At 42.5% G+C, this 24,868-nt stretch overlaps 1 protein-coding gene across 1 annotated transcript; it reads left to right on the top strand.

The window, feature by feature from the left end:
• The first annotated feature begins 286 nt into the window (after positions 1 to 286).
• phf1 (PHD finger protein 1) lies at positions 287 to 20,202 on the top strand. The gene is made up of 15 exons (XM_030750432.1): positions 287 to 670; positions 1,284 to 1,362; positions 1,525 to 1,606; positions 2,256 to 2,342; positions 3,368 to 3,462; positions 4,008 to 4,156; positions 4,624 to 4,719; positions 7,045 to 7,113; positions 7,337 to 7,460; positions 8,641 to 8,708; positions 9,232 to 9,363; positions 11,978 to 12,056; positions 13,484 to 13,599; positions 16,714 to 16,800; positions 18,743 to 20,202. Exons 2-15 carry the CDS (start codon positions 1,285 to 1,287, stop codon positions 19,164 to 19,166), a joined length of 1,686 nt encoding a protein of 561 aa, XP_030606292.1. The 5' UTR covers positions 287 to 670; position 1,284; the 3' UTR covers positions 19,167 to 20,202.
• Positions 20,203 to 24,868: the final 4,666 nt, after the last annotated feature.

Here is a 24,868-nt window from a genome sequence, read left to right as displayed (position 1 = left end):
TAATTGGCCCCTGTCACAGCGCGCGCTGCTTCCGCTGGCTTTCAGCGCACCGCCACCCCCCTCTTCTTCTTCTTCTTCTTCTCCCAGACATCACAATCCCACCTTGTCACAACGATTTAGGGTCAGTCTCTCACACAGGAAGGTTGCTTTCGCGGAGGACCCCTCCCCCGCCCCCCTGCCACCTCTGGATCCCCCTCTATCAGTATCTCCCTCCCACTCTATCTCGGTGTTTTATGTCTGCGTCACAACAAGTCGGTCGAGAGCGAGAGGCAGGGATGATGGCGTCTCTGGCGGCTTGATTCCGGTGCTGCTCTGACAAACCCGCCTTAATAGCATCAGTAGGTGGTGACGGAGAGGGGGGGAGAGAGCAAAAGCGACGGGAACATGACGAAACGGCACCGCGGAGGACGGACAAACTAGACTGAGAGACGGACGGACAGTCAGTCCCCCCTCCTCCTCCTCCTCCTCGCTGACGGCTTGACTGACACACACAGGCGCTTGGCACAGACAGGGACATACATGCACATCATCCACTTTTTGCAAACACGCAGGCTGCGCATCCGAGCTGGCAGTAATTGGGCAGCGGAGACCCACAGCAGATGAGGGCATTTCAGGTCCAGCCTGTCCAGGAATCACTGTGACCCCGACGGAAAGGAGTTCGACTTGACAGGTACCCTTCACCGGCCAGCGTTCAGTGAAATTTGCCCGATTTCCCTCTGATTCACAAAAGGCTACATACACTGTAATGCATCCTGCGTCTGTCTTGACTTGAGTGCATGCACTGGAACAAATGCTCAATGTGCAGAGATAATGCCTGCAGAGTCATTTCATGCATCTATTCAAGTTTTTAAGATGTTGGAAGAGGGGAAGACAGCAGCAAAGTGCAGGGCAGATGCTTCAAGTAGCTGCACTGTGATCTTTGCTCATTCAGTCAAACTGTATTGCAGTAGTCATCATGCAGTGTTTTTTTTTTCCCCTCTGTGTGTGTATGTGTGTGTTTGATGTGTGCAGTAATCATTTGTCTTGCTCTCTGGTTGTGTACTCACTCTCATCTTTCACTGTGGTGGATACAGGCTGTCGCTATGCTCTAGTCTAAAAGGAGGAGGATGGTGGGGGGGATTTTAACCCCTTTGCACTGAAACCCGCCTGTCTCAGAGGCAGCCGAAATGCCGGGGCCATAAACCCCTCTGTCAGCAATGGCAGCAAAGTATTCAGCGAATAAATCGGATTTCCATTTCACATGAGCCCTGCTCTCTCTCCCCCCTCTCTGTCTCTTTCCTCAGGATGGGGGGAGTAAGTGAAGGAGATGATGTGTTGGCTCGATGGAGTGATGGACTACTGTACCTCGGCAATGTGAAAAGAGTAAGCGCATGTAGGAGTGTGTGTGTGTGTGTGTGTGTGTGTGAGACAGAGAGACTTTTGAGTGTGCGTATGCAGCATGTGTACGAGTGTGTCTGGCTGGATTTGAAAAGACTTCCATTTAGTTTTGTCAGTCATTCCGCTCACCTGCTATCTCCTTCTCAGGTAGATGGAGTCAAGCAATGTTGTCTGGTGAGATTTGAGGACAACTCTGAGTTCTGGGTACTGAGAAAGGACATTCACTCGTGTAAGAACTCCTTTCTTTCCCCCCTCCCTCTCCCTTTGGCAAAAAGAGTAAATGGCTTCCTGTTGAGAGAACTTCGTATTTCTTGGGTTAAAAATGCATCTAGTTGGAGCTTTTGAACACAGAGCTGCTCGGATGAACTCAGAAAAGGTGTCTGCTTCCACTCTCAGATTTTGCTGGAGAATGCTCGTCTAAATTGTTCCTCTTGTGAGCTTAAAAGTTCAGATTTTGTGCCTTTTCTCTCTCGATCGCTCAATTTTTCTGTCAAAGAAAAACGCAGCAAAGAAATTTCAGTCACGTTCAAGGTTATGATACTGAGTGCACCGAGTATTCTGATGGGGGCATGTTGAGATGTAATTGGTATATTAGAGTCTATTTATGAATTTATTAGTCTAATGACTCCTCAGGGAGGTAGCATCCCCACTCCACCCAGCATCGAGAGAAAGGGGAAGTTGGACGCTTGTTAGGACCGAGCTGGATATCCGCTCGTCAGATGAAGTGAAATCTGAAAGGGTGCAGGAGACACTGAAATCAATGAGGTGGCAAGGATGTGAATCAATATACATAAATTAATGCTGTTGACTGCTCTCTCTCTCTCACATTTACTTCCTCCCCTCCCCTGCTTCTCTCTGTCTTTTTCTGTTTGCCTCAGTTGCCGCTGGAGTGGAAGAAGTTTGCTGTATTTGTGACGCTCCGCCTCTTAAAGAACCCCTCATAAATTGTCTTAAATGTCGCCACGGTAAGGGAGCACACCTCATCATGCGCTGTCAAATGGTGGTTCTCCACCAGTTCCTGCGCTGACCTTGAATATTTGACACATTATGGTAAATAAAAGTGCCACTCTCGTTATTGCACCTGCATCCAAAAACAGAAAGAGAGTGAGGAAGTGAAAACCTTCATGGACTTAAACACCACAAGAAGTCTGTTCTTGGGCTCATTGCTAATTTAAATATCCCTCACAGACACGTTTTAAGAAATGGAAATACTAATTTGCGAAATAATAATTTGCAGCCAGTTTGATAATTGCATAGTTAAGCAATCCTAAGATTACATCATCTCTTTCTGCCTCGCTGAAAAATACATATTAAGAAACGTTCTTAAAAGTTTAAATGCTGGATACAAGATGTTTCCTGCTCTGCTGAGAGTGAACACGTCTTTATTCTGCTTTGATTTTTGTCAGCATGCATCTCTTTAACTTCCTGCAGAAGTACAGATTCACGGGGATTTGTAGGCAGCGTAGAAACCTACCAGGAACGTGCAGTTGGGAATTCTCCTAGTTTTACAAGCCTTAAAATCTTGGCAGTTGGCCCTCCACCCCGGAGATACCGGGGAGTCTTCAAGTTAGCACTCAAATTTTCCCACTTCATGGGGTTTCTGTCCTGCGTCGACCTCCACACGCGGATATTCTGCACAGTGAAGGTCGCACATTTTAGTGTTTTACTGTGTTTGGACTTTAAAACTCTTCCATATTAAAGTGCAGGTGAGAGGAAGTTTTAAGAATGTCAGCAATGACAGCAAATCTTGCCGTCGCGTCTTCAGAGCTCTGTCATGCATACAAGCTTTCTGACAGTTTGTTTTGAGGGAAAGCAGACAAACACATTTCACCACGTTTCTCTCTCTAAATGCAAATAGCATAAGTGAAATGTTTTGCATGCAGCTGAAACAAACTGGCACTAAACATGGAGCTGCTCTGTCATTATCGTCACTCCGGCTGTGTGTCTTGTAAACACGAATTAAACGCTCTGCCTCCTCCTCCCATTACAGGTTATCATCCGGAGTGTCACACGCCAGCCATCGAACCGGAAGCTGACAGCGATTCGTGGATATGTCGGCAATGTGTCTTTGCAGTCGCAACCAAGGTCAGGCCGCTAATCTCTTCGTTTCACACTCTGGGGGGGGGGGGGGGGGGGGGGTAAAAAAAACATTCAGTGTGTAATATAGGAGAAATCCAGTCAAATACATCAAGCTGTGCTGCCGCTGCCCCGTTGTGTATGGCAGGTAATGGGTTTATTTGAGGCAAAAGCACACTAATTCTCTCAGTATTGACTTCAATATTAGATGTTCTACATTGTGTCAGAGAAATCAGGAACAATCAATAGTTATGAAGATGAAAAACTACACTGGAGTCGAGAAAAGTACATTTAAAGTCAATCAATCACATGTGCTCCAGTTCTGTAGATGTGAGACGAGAAGGCGCTCGCTTAATTGTCGATCGGTCAGTGTCCATATCTCATCGTCCAGACTTCCGCTTCCGCGGACGCTATCTCTCACAGCTGACCTACAATGAAATGAAACGAATTGCCTTCTCGCCATCGCATGTGATCCGTCTCCTGCGCTGCTCTGACATGACAGTGATTTGAGAGGTCGCCAACCAATCAGTTCTGTCCTCACATTGTATTCGCAGAGAGGGGGGGCCCTCAAGCGGGGGCGCTTTGCCCGGCTCATGCAGTTCATGAAACTTCGGCTGCCCTATCAGCTGTCATCTCTGGACTGGGACCCGCAGCACCTGACCAATCAGCAGCAGTGTTACTGCTACTGTGCCGGACCTGGAGAGTGAGTGACGCCGCAGAGGCCAGTTTTAAGTTTGACTGTACACTTTGCGTATGCTCCTGAAAGTTTCTCATTCTCTCACAAAGCCTGAGCTCAGATATCTCAAAGGCACTTTGTGGATTATTAATAAACTGCACGCAGCTCGTCTGACGCGTGTCAGACGGTCGAAGCTCGCGCTCTTACAGCTTGTTTTTCTAATGGAACCATACACGAGTGAAATTGTGTGTATCAAAGATCAGGTCAGATGAGTAATCAATAAAATAAAAGCACTCTCTGTGTTCGGGTACCTCAAGTAGAATAAAGCAAACCCCCAAACTGCCATGTGAGCAGTGGGACACATCTTATGAAACGTGAATTGTCAGCTGCTGCCATCCCTCAGTGATGCATAGATACAAAGCTGTTGGACACATTTGTTCGTTCATTCATTCATTTGCGTGTCCTGCTGTTTCTTCCTTGTTGCTGGACTGCAGGTGGAACCTGAAGATGTTACAGTGTGGCAGCTGTGGGCAGTGGTTCCACGAGGCCTGCACGCAGTGTCTGACCAAGCCACTGCTGTATGGGGACAGGTACATTACAGAGTGTCACTGCAGCATCCTGACAACAGACTCACAACTGGTGCAGCTAACACATGACAGTGTTTATATGTTAACGTGCTTTTTTTTTTATTAGACTTTTGTGGGACTGATACTTGGGGGAAAAAGTACATGAATTCTGATAATTACTGCAGATGTCACAAATGCAAACCATTTTTTGGACTTATGATAATCACAGTAAAGCAACGATACACATTTTAACAAATACTGAAAATGCTAAATTGTCTTAAATAATACCTCAACCACAAATTCAGTCAAAATATTTGAAACATAAATGAATGATAAGAATATAAATTAAGACATTTTTAATCCTCTTTGTTTGCTTATCTGATGATAAACAAACAGCCAGCATCAATACTGTCATGACGATTAGTCGGGATCTGTAATTGGCTATTTTCTCATGTGATGTAAGTCTGTAATTTGAAGCTTAACTTCGTTGACAGTTTTTTCCTTATTACTGCTCATCAAATATTATTTACTTTGTTAGATACAATATATCCAAGATATGAAATTACAGTGTACCTGTGTTATATTCTGGGTGATTATTTTGTTCTAATCATCTGTTAAATGATTGTCAGAAATAACACACACACACACACACACACACACACACACACACACACACACACACACACACACACACACACACACACACACACACACACACACAGCTCCTCAGTGTATATTTAGTTTACAATATATAAACAGAGAAAAAAGCAGCACATTTAAGAAGCAAACGGTAAATATTTTTATTTTAATTAGATAAATAACAAACTATGACTCCACTGTCAATATTATGAATCAGCTGATTGTCTCAGTTTGTTTCAGATAAACAGATAAAGTTGTCTACGTGACAGCTTCACTCGTCAGAGAAGTGCCTTAATTAGCCTCAGACTGAATTATTAGCGTGCCTGTTAATGCACTCGGTGACTCGCTCTACAAGGACAACAGCTCGTTACACACTGAGAGCAAAGGGACGGTGACAGACACCAGGCAGGCATATCACCTCACAGCTATTAGTTCAGATGTGATGCTGGGTGGATATGCAAGCTGCTGATCACAGCGCAGTTTCATAGGCTGCATCCCATGCGTGTAATAAAATGTGTCCATCCATTAAGCTATTATTGTCATTAACCATCTGTGTTAGCCAACTGGGTTTCACACCCATCCTGACACTGTGGAACCGCCAAACCTGTCGCAAGAGGAGAGGGAGAAAAAGGAGGGATTAGATTTAGATTGACAGGCGGGGAGAGCGAGGCTGGATTGGTACAACATCTGCTGAGCAGGTGATGGAGGAAGAGTGAAGACTGAGTTCACAGTTGGAATAGTAAGCATGTGCTGCTGTCATACCATGTCTGCGCTTCATCTTACCCACTGACCTTCATGCATATAGAAGGACAGATGCACACAGTGTTGTTCTGGTATCAGTTGAGTTTCAGGGTCACTCGGGGCAGAATGTTATTATAGTGAGAAAGATACTCCCGTCCCTATATTTCCAGCTCTGGTTGATTTATATGATAAAATGTCTAGAGAAGATATTTATAGACAGCAAGGAAGGTAAAAAGGTGGAAAAACTAAAGATTTTTGTCCTAGATTGTTGGAGAGAGGACATAAATGTATCCAACGACAGGCAGAATATTCAAGAAAAAGCTAAAAGTTAAAACAGGGCAGGGATCCAAACAGGAGTGTGAGGAAGGCAAACATGCAGTTTGACAGCTGACAGGGGGAAGGCAGGAATATATATATATATATATATATATATATATATATATATATATATATATATATATATATATATATATATATGCACTCAGAGGGCAGGGCAGACAATCACCAAGCAGGGTGAGGGATACGAGCAGGAAGTAAAACCACAGAAAGGCAACAAGAAAGCAAAACTTCAAAGTAAAACAGGACACAGAAGGTAGGAGAGCATGAAGTTCTTCCATGACAGAGAATTAAAGAATCTGAATCACTTGGACTTAATGATAAGAACTCAACATGAAGTAACATAGTTCCCTGGATTAATATATTTGGATACAGAAGGAAGTACGGATTCTGCCGCTGCGTCCCTGTGTCTCCTAATTTTTTTTAATTTGACAAAGCGATTCTGCAAATGTCCAAGTTTTGGCCCATCTTTCAGTGGTAAGCAGCCCTTTGAATATGAACCGCATCCCTAAACATGATTCACCTGGCAGCAGTCACCTGCAGCCTCCCTGCTGCAGGTGACTGCTGCACAGGCTCATCGAGGGAAGCAGGACTGCTGAGATGCCGTCTGATTTCCTGCTTTCTTCTGTTCAGGTTTTATCAGTTCCAGTGCTCCGTATGTACGAAGGGACCGGAGACGATCCAAAGACTCCCCATGACTTGGTGATTTTGGGCTTTTGACTGTAACGTAGTTACTGCGCAGTAGTTATGGAGCAGAAAACAGATTTTTAAGGGACATTCCACCTATTTTTGTTAATCAGTTCTGCTTCACACAGACTTAATTAAAATTAAATAATATAAATCAATAAGATTATGAAATCGACTGTATTCATCCACGTTCGTACCTGTGTCTTCCTAACTGACCCTTCCTTTCTTTGAAATGCAGGGTGGATTTGGCTCATTTAGTGCTCTACCATCTCTCGCTGTGCTGCAAGAGGAAATACTTTGATTTTGACCATGAAATCCTGTCCTTCACCAATGAGAATTGGGACTCGTTGCTGCTCGGCGCGGTATTGATATTTCCCTGTTTCAGGACCATGATGAAATAATGTGAAATGCTGCCAGGCTTTTTTTTTTTTTACATTTGAGACTTAAAGCCTATTAACCAGCATTAAAGTAAAATTAAAGTGAAAAATGTGTGACCTCTGTGTAAGCTTAAAGGAGAACACCAAGTTAAAAACTCAGTGTTGATCTGGGACAGTGGTGAGAGACGCTGTTTGGCCGACAGAGGCCAGAGGAACTGCAGTCCTCTCCAGCACCACACGCCAGTATTACCAGTTTGAACTGGTTAGCCGCTGCTCTAAGCTACAGCTTTGTCTACTTGGAGCAAACAAACTGTCTTTAACACTTTTAGTGAACTTTTATTTAAAAATCTGGGTTTTCTAAATCTTTTTTCTTTTTATCTAAAAGTATAGCTACTATATTTCAAGCATGCACTTTTTTTTGGTTTATTTTATATTTGGGGAACATCTTCATCAGCTATTTTCTGACATTTATCTAAAGAAGCGTCAGTTTGACACATTAACATATCATTTGAAGTTTATCGTTTTCACTAAATATTTCAACTGTTTGCCAACAGCTTTTCTACTTTTTATGCTTCACTGATAAACAGGTCATCCAGTCCTTTTAGAGAACTGCTTCAGCTCTTTATCTAATACATACACATACGCTGTATTTCAGTTGTTTACCCAAAGTAAACTTTTTTACTTTTTAACACTTCTGTCTCAGTAGATACAAATCTTTAACATGGTTATTTGTCCAATATTTGCCTCTAATTTGTAATTTCACTACGATATCCTCATTGATCCTGCTGGGGGACAAACACACCTCCTAAGCAGTCACTCGTCTCTCAGTAACATTTGCAAACATGAAAGAGCTTCGACAAAAATCCTTTAAACTAGCATGCTGAAGCTGAGAGTGATGTGAAAAAGTCTGTAGTTTCCCCCCCGGAGAATAAGCAGGAAGGTGAAGAGTTTCCTGTCTCTGAGGTTCTGGGTTCTCCTTTAAGTTCTTAGCATTTCATTTAAAATGTACAGCAGGGATTTTTAGCCACGTAGCTGAAGTAGTTAACAACATCGCTGCTGTCAGCGAGTGTAAAAGAAAATGATTGTATGCATTAGAGGTTTTCTGTCTGATGGTCGCCCGCTGTGTAAACACCGCTTTGATTTTTCATTCCTGTCCGTCCTCCAGCTCTCTGACACGCCGAGGCAGGACCGCTGTCACAATCTCCTCAACGCTCTGAACTCCCACAAGGACAGGTAAGTCAGTGCATGTGATGAGAAGAATAAACACCAGGCACACACGACTGGATTGATGAGCAGCACTTTATGAATAGAGGGGTCTTCTCAGTGCACCGGAGGTAGGAGGTCAGAGCTGGCGACTTTGCATACGGAGCAGTTAGATCAGTTAAAGGTTAAAAACTTTCTGATGCCTGCTTTATCTTGTTGAACAGGAATTGTTGGCATTAAATCGTTAAAACCAGTCTAGAAGTTAATGTGAACTAATTTTCTTTGAATTTTGAAAAAATAAAGAGGAACCTTGCAGTCGAAAAAACAGCGATTTCCTGCAGGCAGCGTCTGCTCTAATTACACAGTCACTACCTTTGAAATGCTCCTGAGTCTAATTTTTCATCAGGAGAATGTCTGCATTATGTTACACAACGTAAAGCTTAATGTTGACATCAAAGAGGGCTACTACACACACACACACACACACACACACACACGCACGGTACAGTTTAAGAACCAGTGTGAGACATGTTGTTTCTCCACTGTTGTCCAGGTTTGTCTCTGGAAAGGAGATCAAGAAGAAAAAGTGTCTTTTTGGGCTCCAGGTTCGAGCTCCTCCACCGCTCACGTCCGATTCGTCGCCGCTCATCACCGACCCACCTATCAACATCACGCACCGGAGAAGGTCAGAGTAAGGACAGTGTCTCTCATTTTGGCTCTTATCTCAGTGAGAGCTGTGAGATTCCCACAGGGCATATAGTCATTATGCATGAACAATTAACTTAGGAATCAAAAGACTGCAATTGTCATATACCAGCACAAGTATCAGTGTCTCAATATTTTCCTAAAAGAGCAGAAAGCTCCCCTGCGTGCTTTTGTGTGATTATCTATCCCTGTGTGTGTGTGTGTGTTTGTGCACATGCACATGCACGTGTCCTGTAGATTTCATAGACATCGTAAATCATTTTTAGTACTTAGCTGGTGCGTATTGAGGCTGAATTACAATGGAATCATTTGCAGAGTGGAGCAGTCTTGATGGGAAGGATTTTCATTTCACAAAACCATCACATGATTCATGAAACAAAAATTTGAGATTTAGCTGAACAGAATCCAGAGATGTATTTTAGACATTTGTTACTTAAATATCTGCAAACTGCAAATCTCCACTGGTCAGACGCCCGGCTTGTTGGCTCAACTAGTATTTTGTTATACAAATGAACAGGTATTACTCAGACGGCCTCATAGTGTGTTCAGAGAGGGAGTAAAGAAGGTAAACAGTAAAGAAGACTGATGGACATCTGAGGCGTCTGAATGGACAGTTTGCTCTGTTACAGCCAGCCTAAAGACACCAGCAGTGGTCCTCAGTCGGTCAGTTTGTGGAGCCTTCATAGAGATAAGATGAGATAAAACTTTAATGTTGGGGAAATGTGTGTATTACAGCAGCTCAGGTACAAAAAAGAATGACATAAAATAGAAACACTATATGCATAAAATATATATCAATACAATAGGAGAGGATTGCTCAGTAGCAGAGATAAGAGAAGGCAACAGCTGATATATAATTAGTTTTTTTAACCCTGATTTTGAGGGGAGAAATCGCTATAAATATCTTTCTGCATATGAATGAATTATAGGTAAGGGATAACATTTCTAATAACGGGTGCTTTCAGGACTTGTAGTCTGCTTGCATTTGTCAGAATGTGCTCTCTGAGCCATCTGCTATCATCTGGCAACAATTTAGCTTTTTTAATAGTAAACAATAACCAACAATATCTGCTGGGTACACCTAAAGCCTTGAGAATTTTTTTCACTGGAATAAAAACCCTAAAATACGGTACTATCTGAGGTAGTGATACCTCTGTATCCGTCACAGATACAGACAATATCCCGAAGAATGCTTTGACGGATGCGTTTTGAAGATTTCTCCGTAAACGGACAAGATTGGACCCTGAAAAATCCAAACTCTGAATGAATAATATCCATGTAAACATCTGTGACGGATCAGAGCTTCCCGTATTCTCTCCGGAAACATTATGGATACGCAGCAGATCCATAAAGTTGTACACTGCTGGATCGTTCCGGATACAGGCCCTTTTTGTCCAGCGTTTCTTCACACTAGCTGTTACCAGATCAGCTCAGCTCTGAAGCTGGTTATAGATATTAAAATGTGGCTCTCTTGAGTGAAGTTGTGCTGCTGACTGGCCGGAGGAGGTGGAGCGTCCTCGAACGCCGAGCAGAGGCCACTGATGCCACCGTGATGCACATGCAGACGCTCCTCAGAAGTTGATTTCTAACCATTTAACGGATCCTGTGAACAGCCCAACGGCACCGTCAGGTCATCGTTCTTTAGATATAAAAAACTGATCTGAATTTCGCCTCCAGTAAAAACATGATAACGATGTGTCTTTATGACTTGTATTTGTTGTGCTTATGCATTTTCTTATGCAACATAAAATTTAGTTGCTTTATACATAATTCATAAATCACCTCTAATTGTGTTGCATGAGAAAAATGTAAAGTGGATGTTTTCATGGGTTAATCTGAGTACAAAACATAAAGATTTTATGAGCTATAAAAAACATAAACATTTACTCTAATTCTTTTTTATATGTGCGCTCTCTTTTTGTGACCCAGGCTGAACTGAGCTCTAAAATTAATGTCAGTTTTCTTTAAGCTGCCCCCCCCCCTGCAAAATACTGCAAACAGATTCTTATTGAATCCCAGCTTGCACACCAGAAATATTAAAGTTATATGTGCAGATTGTTATGTTGTGTCTCCCCAGAACATAAACCTTTTCTATATTAATGCTTCATAAGATATCCTCCTGACAACAAGATGTCAGCTTTATACGCTCTTATAATCCACTGACCAGATTGCGATGCTATTTGCTAAAAAAAAAACATGCTATGAGGAGGATAAATCTCTTCATTTTAATGACTATTTGGTCTTTTCTTTATCATTGCCCTTAGGACAAAAATCACATTTCAATTCGTAGGACTGCTGAAGTTCTAATTATAGTATAATGACAAGGATGTGCTGCCCGGGCATGCGAGCGTGCAGCGGAGATTTCATCCTTTGGGTTTTAGACCCAAAAGCCTTGTTTTAATAAACAAGGTCAGTTTTAAACAGATGGAGATGATTTCCAGACAAACGATGTTCAGGCTCGTCTGCACTAACAGCGTGTCTCTAATATTGTGTCATCTCGCCGCGCTCCTCTTCTGTGTTGCACTGCAGTAAAAACTCAGCGTCTGTGTTTATGCTTGTATTCTTATTTAGGTGTGTTTTTCTGCCCACTTTAGCCCGCTGTCACTGCCCTGCCAGAGGAGAGCGGGGGGGCCAGAGTCACGTAAATCAAAGCGTCGCATCATGGAGACACAGGTCAGTGCCTCTGTCTTCAACTCGGGGGGGGGGGGGGGGGGGGGGGTCTGTTCCACAAAACCTCTCTGATATTTTTTCCTTTTTTCCATTTTTTTCATGCAGGCAGGTAAACAGCTCTCTGCGATCCAAATAACCTGTCAGTCAGGAGCTGTGATGAAGGTTCATTTCGCAGTCGAGATCAGTCTGTGTCTTTTTACAGCCGGTGCAGCTCAGCGCCTCCTATTTTTCTCTCCTTTTCGCTGTATGTCGAAAGCCTCCTGATGCTTTATAGTCTGCTGTTCACGTAAAGCTCGCACGTGAGAGATGAAGTGTGGCGTGTTTGGCTCAGTTAAAATGCATAATTTAAATCCAATCTTGGCTGCTCATGTATTTCATCAACACCTGCAGTTCAGCGCCACATTTATCGTGATCATCAAATCCAATTCCCAGCGGACCTCACTGAAACAAGGAACATCACATGTGGTGGTTACTATTTTTACGCGGCATTCTTACAGTGCTCGTTGTACTTCGTCCTCCTACACATCACTCTGATCCATGTACGTGCACATACAGTAATCCTGGAACAATGTGCTCCGCGGAGCACTCGTTTCCACTCTGGCACATCCAGGCCCCATTGTGCCCCATTTGATTGATGCTAATCTCCGTCCGTCCTGGAGGAGCAGCTTCCTTGTACTGGGGAAAGTGAGATGGGAAGGAATGCTGATATGCGTAGCCTGGGATCACTTCCAAGTGCACTTTGCAGTCAATTACAGTTTGGCCAGGTGGTGCTGGCACCTTGACAGTCCAGCATTGACAGAGCACATCCATTTAAAGGCACAGATGTCGACTAAGGCCACTGAATAATAATCCCATCCTAGTAGTAATGCTAGAGAAGGGAATGATAATGGGCTCACTCTGGTGCTATGTGTCACAGTCCAGTGATGAGAAATCTTTAGGTGGCATCCTCCTAGATGATGCCTCCAGTGATTGATGGCTCTGATGATCCTCTGATGTTTTTACTTGTCATGGGTCATGAGTCGCCGGAGAGCAGCACTGTGAGATGTGCTATGGAAGGATGCGTTTAAGCGGGACATCCTACTGCTGTGTCTGATGAGCCTTGATGATGTGGCTTCCTATTATTTATTTGGATTTAAGGATGTATCTGCCCGTTTTTGCCATCAGGCAGTGCAAGAAAATAGAATTCGAGCTGTTCTGTATCTCTAAGAATAGCAAAAAGTATTCAAAATAGATATCCGCTCAGTTTTAAAGTGCTTTCACTGGTTTTCAGTGTGCTTAGCTGCCTCTAGACGTATCTGTCATAAAACAGAACGTTCCCTGTGCACCATCGGCTAAATGCATGAGCGAGCACGGAGGTATGAGTGCTCCATTGACCCCTGTGATGTTGGCATCCAGACACAAGCTGATCTGTGTGTGTCTTCTGTGCCCAGGCTTGTCCACCCCCAGTAGCTGCCAACCCTATTGAGCTTCTGCCATGTTGCCATGGCTACATGGGCGGGGCCAGCCTTTATAACTCCAGGAAGTCAGAGGAGGAGCTTAACCTGAGGTAAGAGCTGCTGTGCCATTTTGTTGCTGCTCAGGTAAATTATTAATGGATGTGATGAGAGTTTAAGGCTTACGTCACCTCTGTAAGAATTAATATCCATAATTATAATAATAATAAAAGTAATCCTACCCATCTGGATTGTTACTGGTTTAAAGCAGGGCTCTTCAACTCCAGGCCTCGAGAGCCTGGAGGTTTTAGATGTGTCCCTGATCCAACACACCTGTTTCAAATGGCTGAATTACCTCCTCAGTATGCAGTCAGGTTCTCCAGAGTCCTGCTAATGACTTCTATATGTGATTCAGGTGTGTTGGATCAGGGACACATCTAAGACCTGCAGGACACTGGCCCTCGAGGCCTGGAGTTGAAGAGCCCTGCTTTAAAGTTAGCATTGTGCTCAGGCTGGAGGGGCGTCCTAGCCAGTGATTACCAACCACATATTTTATGCATTTAAAAGAAAAGTTCTGAACAGTGAAACCAAAGCGAACGTGTTAAATCTGCGTTCTTTATCATGGCTGGTTTCATGAATATGTCCAGTTTTATAGACGTTTATGGGAAAACAACTGTTAGGACCTCAGAAAACACTTTCCTGGTGATGCTCTCACTGAATCATACCTGTCAAGTTTTGTATTTAAAAATACGGGAAATTTTCCGCCACTGAAAACAGAAGTCGCTATATGACATCATCACCTAATTTGCATTTTGGTCATTTGCATGTAGTTGCAATCGAGGCTGTGGGAAAGAGGAAAAACATCTTTGGAGAGACAAAAAGTGAAGAAAATAACACCCTAAATATGTTTAGAACTACAAATGACCTTTATGAAATACTAACTTTAATGCTTTGCCTAGACCCACATTACATAGATCTGTTCTGTCCCGTATTGTTTCATGTTAGAATATCAAATTTAATGAAAACACTTATGTGGGGTGAGACTGCTAGCTATGTTCAACCCTCCTCCTTTATCTGAGCCACTGTTGCCAACTTGTGTAAGAAAACTTGCTGTTGGCTGTCTCAGAGGCTGATAGAGGCTGAAGCGAGGACCGGGGATGGGAGCGGAGGGAGCGGGTGGGTGTGTTTGGCATTTAAGCGAGGTCTGGGCGATGCCGAAGCGCACGAAGGGACACAGTAAGGAGGCTTTATGTACACAGAACACAGTGACAGCGGAGGATTTCAGGTTTCTGGTCTGTCTCCAAAACTCTCCAAAAAAGTTGCCGATGTCACCGGAAAAAGTCGCTAAATTTGTCACTAGTTGCTTTTTGGGGAAAAAAGTCGCTACGGGGGTCTGAAAAGCCGCTAAGTTGGCAACACTGAGCCCAGCCGAGGTCCAGTTGTTTTTCCGGGTTTGTTCCCGCTGTCGGCACTAACCTCGCGAGAACTGCCACCCAGGCTACTGCGGGTGGCAGTTCTGGCGAGGATAGTGACAGAATTCAGTTTGGAGCAGCACAGGAATGCTTTTTAAAAATTATTATATTAAAATACGGGAAAATAATAATGATACGGGAGGACGGCGGGACAGAGGGGTAAAATACGGGAGTTTCCCAGCCAAAACGGTCCTTACGAAAATCCACTATGGTTAACTATGGTTTTTATGCAGTAACCATGGTTACTGCATAAAAACCATAGTTAACCATAGTGGATTTTCGGAGACTTGACAGGTATGCACTGAATACAACACAGTACTCATCCTGTAAATTATTGTACCTATTAGAGTCAAGCAGAAGGGCAAAGCAGGGTACAATGTAACTTGTTACTAACGTCAATATACAAGTTCACTCTATGCTACCAACCAGGGGTACACCTGCAGGAGGTCTGGGAGATGTAGAAAAATGATCTCAACAGTCAATTAAAGAAGGTTTGAATAAATCTGGGCAGAAAACTAAACAGGTAACTGAAGTAATGGAGTAACAGTACTAAAGGCTCATAACTGTGGTTCACTACAAGAATGACTAACTGTTGAAATTTGAAGCCAAAATTACACATAAACAAAATTAGAGTAGCTAGCTAAAATAAATAGTAGTTTTTGATTAAAGCATAGCAAGCGATTAAACTGTTTTCTAACAGTATTGATTAATAGGAGAAATAGCAAAATATGGATGTATGGATTCATAGTTAGCTAAACATCATTAAGAAGCAGCTGAAATACATAAAAAAATTATAAAAATAAAGTCATGCTTAATAGTTAAAAGGGCAAATTAAAAGTATAGATTAACAATTGACATTAACATACATAAAAGTATGACTATTAAGATAAGATAAGATAAAACTTTAATAATCCCACGACGGGGAAATTTGTGCATTACAGCAGCTCAATACAGAGAAAAAATGAAAAGGATGAGTAAGAACAAATAACTAAACTCAAAACTAAAATTCAATAGAATAAAATAAAATAGAATAAAATAGCAAAAAACTATACACATATACATAAGCACTATATACATAAATATATATATCAGTGTCAATACCCACATTTACATATACACACATATACACACACACGTCAAAACACTATATAAAGATATCAAAATATTATATACATTTGTAGCCGGTAAGGTAAGGTACACAGCATACACGGTATGCATTATATGGGTGAGTGTAATAAATAAAATTCTGAGAATTCTGAGCAATTCTGAGCATATTCTGAGCATGATGGGTAATACAGAAACTATGATACAATAAATAGTTAAATGTCAGGTTGAAATAGTAACATTTAGTGAAAAATAACAGAAATTCTTAAAACTAAAGAGTCAAATGAGCTCAGCTGAATAAGCACTGAGTAGGAAGGTTTCTGAGACCATCAGACCTTTGGGGGTGCTCGGGTCAGAGGAAAGGCGCTGGTCTCAATTGTTCCCAGCTCAGGGCCTCACAGATGAAGATCCAGATTATCTGTGAGGAAACCATCGAGAAAGCTCAGTTCCATCAAACGCTTCTGGCAGCAGAAATCTCAGCAGCAGATAAACTCAAACAAAAACAAACTTCGAGTGTGTGTGTGTGTGTGTGTGTGTGTGTGTTTCAGGTAAATCGAGTCTTTAAAATGAATTTCTTTCCTGCTGTTTTTAAACGCAGCTGGAGGAAAATAAGGTTTTGTTGTAAGCAGTGTGTCTGCGTCCCCTCCACAGCTCTCCTCCCAAACGGATGTACGCCCTCTACCACACCACCTACAATGGAAACACGGCACTCTCCAGGAGTCTCCATCACTACAACAGGTTCCTCTCATTTATCTTCCTCATCTCGGTTGACATTTATATAGTAGCAGCCCGTGGCCGACTGTAGGCAACTTCCAGATATAAACATAAATCTGAGAAGTGATGTCACACGTTCAGTGCCATGAGAAAGGATCCGCCCCCTTCCTGCTTTCTTAGTTTTCTGCATGTTTGTCAAACTTAAATATTTCCGATCATTAAATTTCAATATTACACAAAGATAAACTAAGTAAATGCTAAATGCAGTTTTTAAATGATAATTTCATTTATTAAGGGAAAAAGCTGTCCAACCTTACCTGTGTGAAAAAGTAATTGCCCCTCTTGTTAAATCATGAATTAGCTGTGATTAAGCACATTTTCAGAAAGATGAGTTTAATTTCAGCAGCCGCACTCGGGCCTGATCACTGCAGACCTGCTGAATCAAGAAATCCCTGAAATAGGAGCTGTCTGACAAAGTGAAGCAGGCTCTCAGACGGCGGCTCATCATCCACAAGCTAAAGAAGCAGCTGAGATGCAAACTCACCGACATCTGTCAGTCTGAAAGGGTCACAGAGACACTTCTGAGGCTTTGGGACTCCAGAGAACCGCGGTGAGAGCTGTTCTCCACACATGGAGAGAACCTGGAACGGTGGGGAACCTTCCCAGGAGCACACTGACGACTCATCCAGGAGGTCACAGAAGAACCCAGAACAGCATCTAAAGAACTGCAGGCCTCACTTGGCTCAGTTAAGGTCAGAGTTCATGATTGAACAATCAGAAAGAGACTGGGCAAAAAGGGCCTCCAAGGGAAAAAACCACTGCTGACCAACAAGGACACAAAGGCTCGTCTCACATCTGCCAACAAACATCTGGATGACTTCTGGGAAAATATTCTGTGGACCGACGAGACAGAAGCTGAACTTTGGACTCAGACCAGACTGAGATGCTTTTAGGGTTGGAAAGCTGTTTTCCCTTAATACATGAAAAAAAGCAGCTTTGTGTATTTACTGTATCTTTGTTAAATATTAAAATTAGTTTTGATGATCTGAAACATGAAAGTGTGACAAATATGCAAAAAACTAAGAAATCAGGAAGGTGGAAATCCTTTTTCACAGCACTGTGGTGATATCCTGATAATATAAAAGGAAACATTTTGTCCATTTATAATTTCTAAATGGTTCATAGTTCTGTGATAAAACAGTCACTGTTATCTCAAAATGTATAATCCACTCATGTCTCTGTTATAAGGATATTCAATTTGTGTTAAAGTTATTTAAATATTACCCAACTACAGAATTCTTTATAATAATATAATTTTCACTGAGTTTCTTGAGCTTAAACCTACAGTAATTAATTGATTAATTCATTACTGTTGTTAAATTTTGGCCCCTTTGAATCAGCAGCAGGTTTCTTATTTAGTTCTTATGCTGAGAGTGAATCTGATACACTGCACAGAGAATCTTTAGCTAATATCCAGTTTGTATCCATAGTTGGGATTTTGGATCTAAGTGTACAAGTTAAAAAATATACATTTATTTCTCACAAAACTTTCTATACTACAAATCAGAAGCTACTATAAAACACACGAACAGAATAAACTCATGTTGGTTTTAGCCAACTGGTAATTTTCATAATGACTGATTTCATACCTGTAATTAATTTTCATTTTCATTGAGAGGGTAAGTATTCAGATCTTTAGCTGCTAATTTGTCTGTTTGTCGGGTTTCCTCGCAGATGTCTAATAGGATAAAATAACAAAGTGATTTCTACAGAATCACCAGAAGGTCAAAGGTTAACTTTGCTGTGACGTAATGGACAGCATTCAGTGCCATACTTCAGGAACAGAAAAGGGGGGATTGTGATAAATTTTCACAAATACCACAGGAAGCAGGACTGATGAGAAAATGCATTATTATTTACATAATAATCAATAATCAATCTCTTTTCTCCTCTCCTTGTTTCCCAGCATGGAGGACAACTGCAGGTTACCACCAACATACTTCCCGTACCCCCTCAACTCCAACGGTAGCCATCACCACCACCATCTCCATCAGCACCACCACCACAGCCACCAACACAACCACCAACATCAGCACCAGGTGGGGCAGAAGCAGATGGAACCCCTCATCCTACGCGACCTAACACCTTATCAGGCTGGCATGGGTGCAGGAGGTGGTGGAGGTGGAGGTGGTGGAGGTGGAGGAGGGGGAGGTGGAGGTGGAGGTGGAGGAGGTGGCGGCGGAGGAGTGGGAATGGGAGTGGGAGGTGGGGACGGGACAGTGGGCAGGAACTGGGGAGGAGGGGAGGCGGTGAGGATCCTGGCGAGACGAGTCACGCCGGACGGGAAGGTGCAGTACCTCGTGGAGTGGGAGAACGTGAGTGTGTACTGAGACAGAGAGCAAACCGAGACACAATGACTGTTTCACGGTTGCCGCAGAACCGCCGCGTATGTAATACGCAGCAGCGTTTAAAGTACAAACAAAACGAAAGGAAAAAAAATCTACACGTTGCAAATCCAGGTTGCTCTCATAATATCACCTCTATTCTACTTCATTATAACCTCACTACTTGTTACTAAATGTCCCTCTTTGCTAGTGTTTCTCTGATATTTGTACTGTTAACTTTGGAATATGCCTTTGCATTTATCATCTTTTACAGTGATGAGGGAAAGTGTCTAAACCTCCCGATGATTTGTCTGTGTTTGGGCCACATTTAATGTTATTAATAGTCATCATATAATTAAAGACAGTGCTTAAAAAGAAATATCTGAAATTTATGGAGCAGAAAAAATAAGAACTTCTTTTTTTAGTTTTGTGTTGAAGCCTAGTTAACAGGAAAGAGTAGAGAAAGAGTGACCTTAGGAAGAAAGCAGAGAGAAACAGCTGGCCTACATCTGTCTGGGCTCATTCATTTAAATGTTTGTTGTTTATTTTGTGGTTTTATGGCTCCGTGTTTGTTTGGCACAGTTTGTGTTGGTTGTAGCTTCATATTTAATGCACCCAGCCATCAGTAAGATGCCCTCTTAGTTAAGAGACAAACAATATACCACAAAGCCAACTTGATGTGGATTATATAGCATAATAATTTGAAATTAAAATAATTTTAAGAATGACTAGAAATGTGCAACACACCAGGCTGAAAAAGTACTAATGTGATCATAAACAAGAATTTGATGACTGACTTGATAAATGATGGTGAGAGGACCAGAAACTAGAAACTAATTTAGTCAAAAAAGTGAAAATTATTTTCCACACATACACCTGACCTCCCCGGTAAGGTGTATGTGTGGGTGCTGGAAAGGAGGGTCTGTCCATTAGTCGAACCTTGGATTCAAGAGGAACCGTAGAGCTGGACCAGCTCTCGAGGATATTCAAGTGGACCAGTCTACATGGGGTTTGTAGACTTTTGTGGAAGGCATGCGCTCCTCCTCAGGTATCCTGGGGGTGGGGGTGGGAGGGGTGCTGGAGGAGTATGGGGGTGTCACTCAGTCCCTGTACAACCGCAGCGAGAGCTCGGTTCGTATTGCCGGCAATAAGTCGGACTTGTTTCCTGTGGGTGTTGGACTTCGTCAGGGCTGCCCTTTGTCACCAATTCTGTTCATAATTTTTATGGACCGAATTTCTAGCCAAGTGGTGGATGATTTCCCTCATGGTGGCCTCAGAGTCTCATCTCTGCTTTTTGCAGATGATGCTGTCAGGTGGTGGCCTAGTGTAAAGAGGCAGGTATGACAGTTAGCGCCTCTAAGTCTGAGACCATGGTCCTCAGCTGGAAAAGGGTGGAGTGCCCACTCTGGGTCAGGGATGAGTTGCTGCCCCAAGTGGAGGAGTTTCAGTATCTCAGGGTCTTGTGCACAAGTGAGGGGAGAAGGCAGCTGCAGAGATGCAGATGCTGCACCGCTGTGGTGAAGAGGGAGCTGAGTGTAAAAGCAAAGCTGTCGATTCTACGTCCGTACCCTCACCTATGGTCACGAGCTTTCTTTGGGTAGTGACCGAAAGAACGAGATTGTGGATACGGCAGAAATGAGCTTCCTCTGAAGGGTGGCTGGCCTCTCCCTTAGAGATAGGGTGAACAGTGCAGTGATTCGGGAGGGGCTCAGAGTAGAGACGCTGCTCCTCAAAAGGAGCCAGTTGAGGTGGTTCGGGCATCTGACTTGGATGCCTCCTGGGCGCCTCTTGGGTGAGGTGATCCAGGCACCTGGAGGAGGCCCCGGGGCAGACCCAGGACACACTGGAGAGATTACATCTCTCAGCTGGCCTGGGAACGCATCGGTGTTTGCCCGGATGAGCTGGTGGAGGTGGCTGGGGAGAGGGAGGTCTGGGCTTCTCTGCTGAGGCTGCTGCCCCCGCGACCCAGCCCCGGATAAATGGAAGAAAATGGATGACTGGATGAAATAATAATACTTTTTTGACTATAGTGATCCTGCCTGAACTGTATTTTAATATTGTAGTCAGTATGATATGATGATGATTCGTTAGTTTGAAAATATAGTGATTATTACATGTTTTTTTTTCTCTAACCTGATGAAACCTGTTACTTTTTTTTAAATATGAGGACTAGAATCACTAAACTGACACTGACCGCGCACTTAGAATAAAGTTTTCACATTTAATTACAAACCAATTCCAAAAATGTGACGCTGTGTAAAACAGAATGCAGTGATCTCATAAACCAATATTATAGTAGAAAAAAAAAACATATCAAATGTTTAAACTGAGACATTTTATTTTTTCGTGAAAAATATTCAGTCGTTTTGAATTTGATGGCAGCAACACGTCTGAAAAAAGTTGGGATGGGGCAACAAAAGGCTAAATAAGTGCTACTAAAAGAGCAGGAGGAACACTTTACAGCCAATCACGTCAGTGACAGATCGCGTATAAAAGGAGCATCTTAGAGAGGCAGAGCTTCATCACTCTGCAAAAAACTGCATTTACAAGTTGTGGAGCAATTTCATAATAAAGAAACTCAAAGTGAAATTGTGAAGACTGTGAGTCTCTCCTCGTCTACAGGACAGAATATCATCAGAAAAATACGGGAACCTGGAGAAATCTTGGTGTAAATCAATATTGGATCCCCGCGGTCGTTGCCTCCTCAGCTGACACTGCATTAAAACAGGAATGATTCTGTCATGGAAATCACTGCAGGAACACATCCAGAAATGACCACGAGCACGGCTCACTGTGCCACCCACAAATGCAGGTTAAAGCTCCATCATCCAAAGAAGAAGCCGTATGTGAACACGATGCAGAAACACTGCCGTCTTCTCCGGGCCAAAGCTCATCTGGGACTGAGGCAAAGTGGAAAACTGTGGTCAGATGGATCAAAATGCCAAATTCTTTTTGGAAAACATGGACGCCACGTCCTCCGCACTAAAGAGGAGATCATCTGGCTTGTGATCGGCGCTCAGTTCATAAGCGTGGATCTCTGATGGTATGGGGGTGCATTAGTGCCTGTGGAATTGGCCACTTGCACATTTAGGACACCATCAATGCTGAAAGGTATAGACAGGTTTTAGAGCAGCGTTTGCCCCCCATCCTGATGACGTCTTTTTGAGGGAGGGCTTATTCTGGCAAAATGACGCTAAACAGCAAACAGCAGAGAGTGCCTGCAGTTCAGACCTTTCACCAGCTGAAAACATTGTGTTCGTCATGAAACTACAAAAATGACTTTGGGCTGTTGATCAGCTGGAATCCTCTATCAGACGGGAATGAGACAGCATTCCTCTCCCCGGAGTCCAGCTGCTGCTCGCCTCCGTTCCCAGATGTTTATGGACTGTTGTTAAAGGAGGAGGGGATGCTGCTGTTTGACCCGCGTTAGCATCAAAATCAAAATGAGTCAATATTTTTCTTCAAATTGTAAATTTTCTCAGTTTGATCATCTGATGTTTTCTCTGCTCTACTGTGAATAAAATGCAGGTTTATGAGATTTACAGATCATTCTGTTTTTATTTCCATTTTTGCCAGCACCCTGACATTTTTGGAATTGGGTTTGAACTTCCTGCAGCTCACAAATATTTATCAAGTTATTAGCAGCATTTGTTATTGATATCCAAGAAACGAGCTAAGCGAACAGCCAACGTCGGCTTTCACGTTTCATCAACTCGCGGTTATCGTTCACGCGGAGTTCAGAAAGAAAATTAGAGTCATCGGTTCTCTCATCAGCGAGGGGCTTTATGACAGGCGGGCGGAGGCCGCTGGCTGTGCAGCAACCTTTTAATGGACAGACGGGCGTATGTTTTGTGGGGGGAGTTTAATGCCTCGTTGAGGGGTGCTTTATTGAAGGACTTGACTTTGGCTCCACAAACAACAAATTCTCTGGAGGTTTTCATCTTTTTTCTCATGGCAGTATGTTAATAAGCGATTGTATACATGTTATTATGGGGATACTTATTTGTTACGTTAGATTTTGTCATACATGATTTACATTTAGACTACTGTTATGTCTTAGAAATAGGAGCCACAAGAGGGCTTTTGTTTTATAGATAGAATTATATATTCACAATATATGATTGCTATGATGGAATAACTTTATTTTATTGATTTTGATGTGGTTGCATAGTGCCTACATAGGTTGTGTACCTGCCGATTGGTCTGCTGGACCGGGTCACTGCATGAAGGCTCCTTCTCAAAGCTGCAGTATGTCAGAGGTTTGGGGTCCTCTGAAAATTCATTCTTCTTTTGCTGTTATATAAAATGCAGCTGATCAATATCTGTGACATTTAAGGGGATAACTGATCATTAATAATTTCTGTTTTATAAAAGGATACCTACGTAGAAGTAAAGAGGTCAGTTTTTAATAAGTGTCACTCCGATCTTCCAACAGCATCGACATGAATATTCCATTAAAAATCATAAATAATTTATGATGAATGATTCCATTAATCCTCAGCTGTCATCTGCAACATATGTTCAGTTATTATACTGAAGAAAACTTGGAGGAGTCAGCGGGACCCCAAACCTTTGCGTACCTGTGCACAGGAGGGCCGCTTCCATCACTGAAGGGAGTTTTTGATCAGCACAGGACTGTGGTGTTACTGTACATTCCAAACTACAGAAAAATACAGATATACACACTTTTAAAGTCATCACAGTGGAACTTCTTTTTTATTTTGTCTTGAGTTAAATGTCATAAAGATCAGCTAAAGGTGCAGCCACTCCAATGCTGTCCACAACAGTGCAGGTGAAGTAAGACTGTCTTCATACTCCAAGCAGGGACCAACAGTCTGCGGTTTAAAGGGAAAACGAGGCTGAGGCCCGAGTGCTCGTGTCCCGTCTACAGAAACGTGTTTGTAGAGGTGAAGAGGAGGCGCTGGAAGTTGGATTTTATCTTTGTGCAAACAGGTTACATAAATCTAGAAAACTGTGGTGCGAGTTTCAGAGTTTATATTTTATACAGAGGTTTATTTCAGCAATCTGTTCGATGAAAAGTGCACAACACGCACATCTGTCAGTTCTCTCTTCTAAAGAAAGACTGCGTTACAGGTTTGGTTGAAAAAAAACAAAAGACTAGTACAACATTTATGCAGCTCTAATGATGCAAAATGCTCAGATTTTATTTAAACAGCAACCTCTTTGTTATATTAGCTCCAGTAAGACAATGTTGCATTGCAATTCTCATCCTCCTCAGTGACTCTTTGACTGTAGTTTATTAGGGAGGAGTGTGTTGAACCTTTCTAGGCGATGGTGATGAATGTATTTGTGTGTTTTCTATGGTATATCTATACCCGTCAAGTGCTTGTTATAGGCTGTATTCTTGGTGGAACTCAACCAGATTAGTTTAAAACAAAACAGGAGGAAGTAAATCCATCTGCATCGAAGGAAAACCTTTATTTTGGGAGCGGTGGTCTTCTTTTTCCAATTAGTAGTCAAGTCCAAGTTCAGTTTGATGTATTTTTGGAGAAATTACATTTGTACATGTATACTCTGCGTTGATACACCTAATATGTAACATGAATAATAAAAAAAGTTTCACCTCACACACTCTGTTGCACATTCTCTACCAGGTATGTTGAGAATAAGATCTCATTTAGGTGACATCATTGTTTCAGATGCCGAAGAGGTTCAGCTTTAAAGTTTAGGATGGATCATCCTCAGCC

The sequence above is a fragment of the Archocentrus centrarchus genome, chromosome 16 (genome assembly GCF_007364275.1).
Source record: "Archocentrus centrarchus isolate MPI-CPG fArcCen1 chromosome 16, fArcCen1, whole genome shotgun sequence".
NCBI lineage: Eukaryota > Metazoa > Chordata > Actinopteri > Cichliformes > Cichlidae > Archocentrus > Archocentrus centrarchus.
The sequence above is the reverse complement of the archived record's forward strand: the minus strand, read 5'-3'. Positions and strand labels throughout refer to the sequence as shown.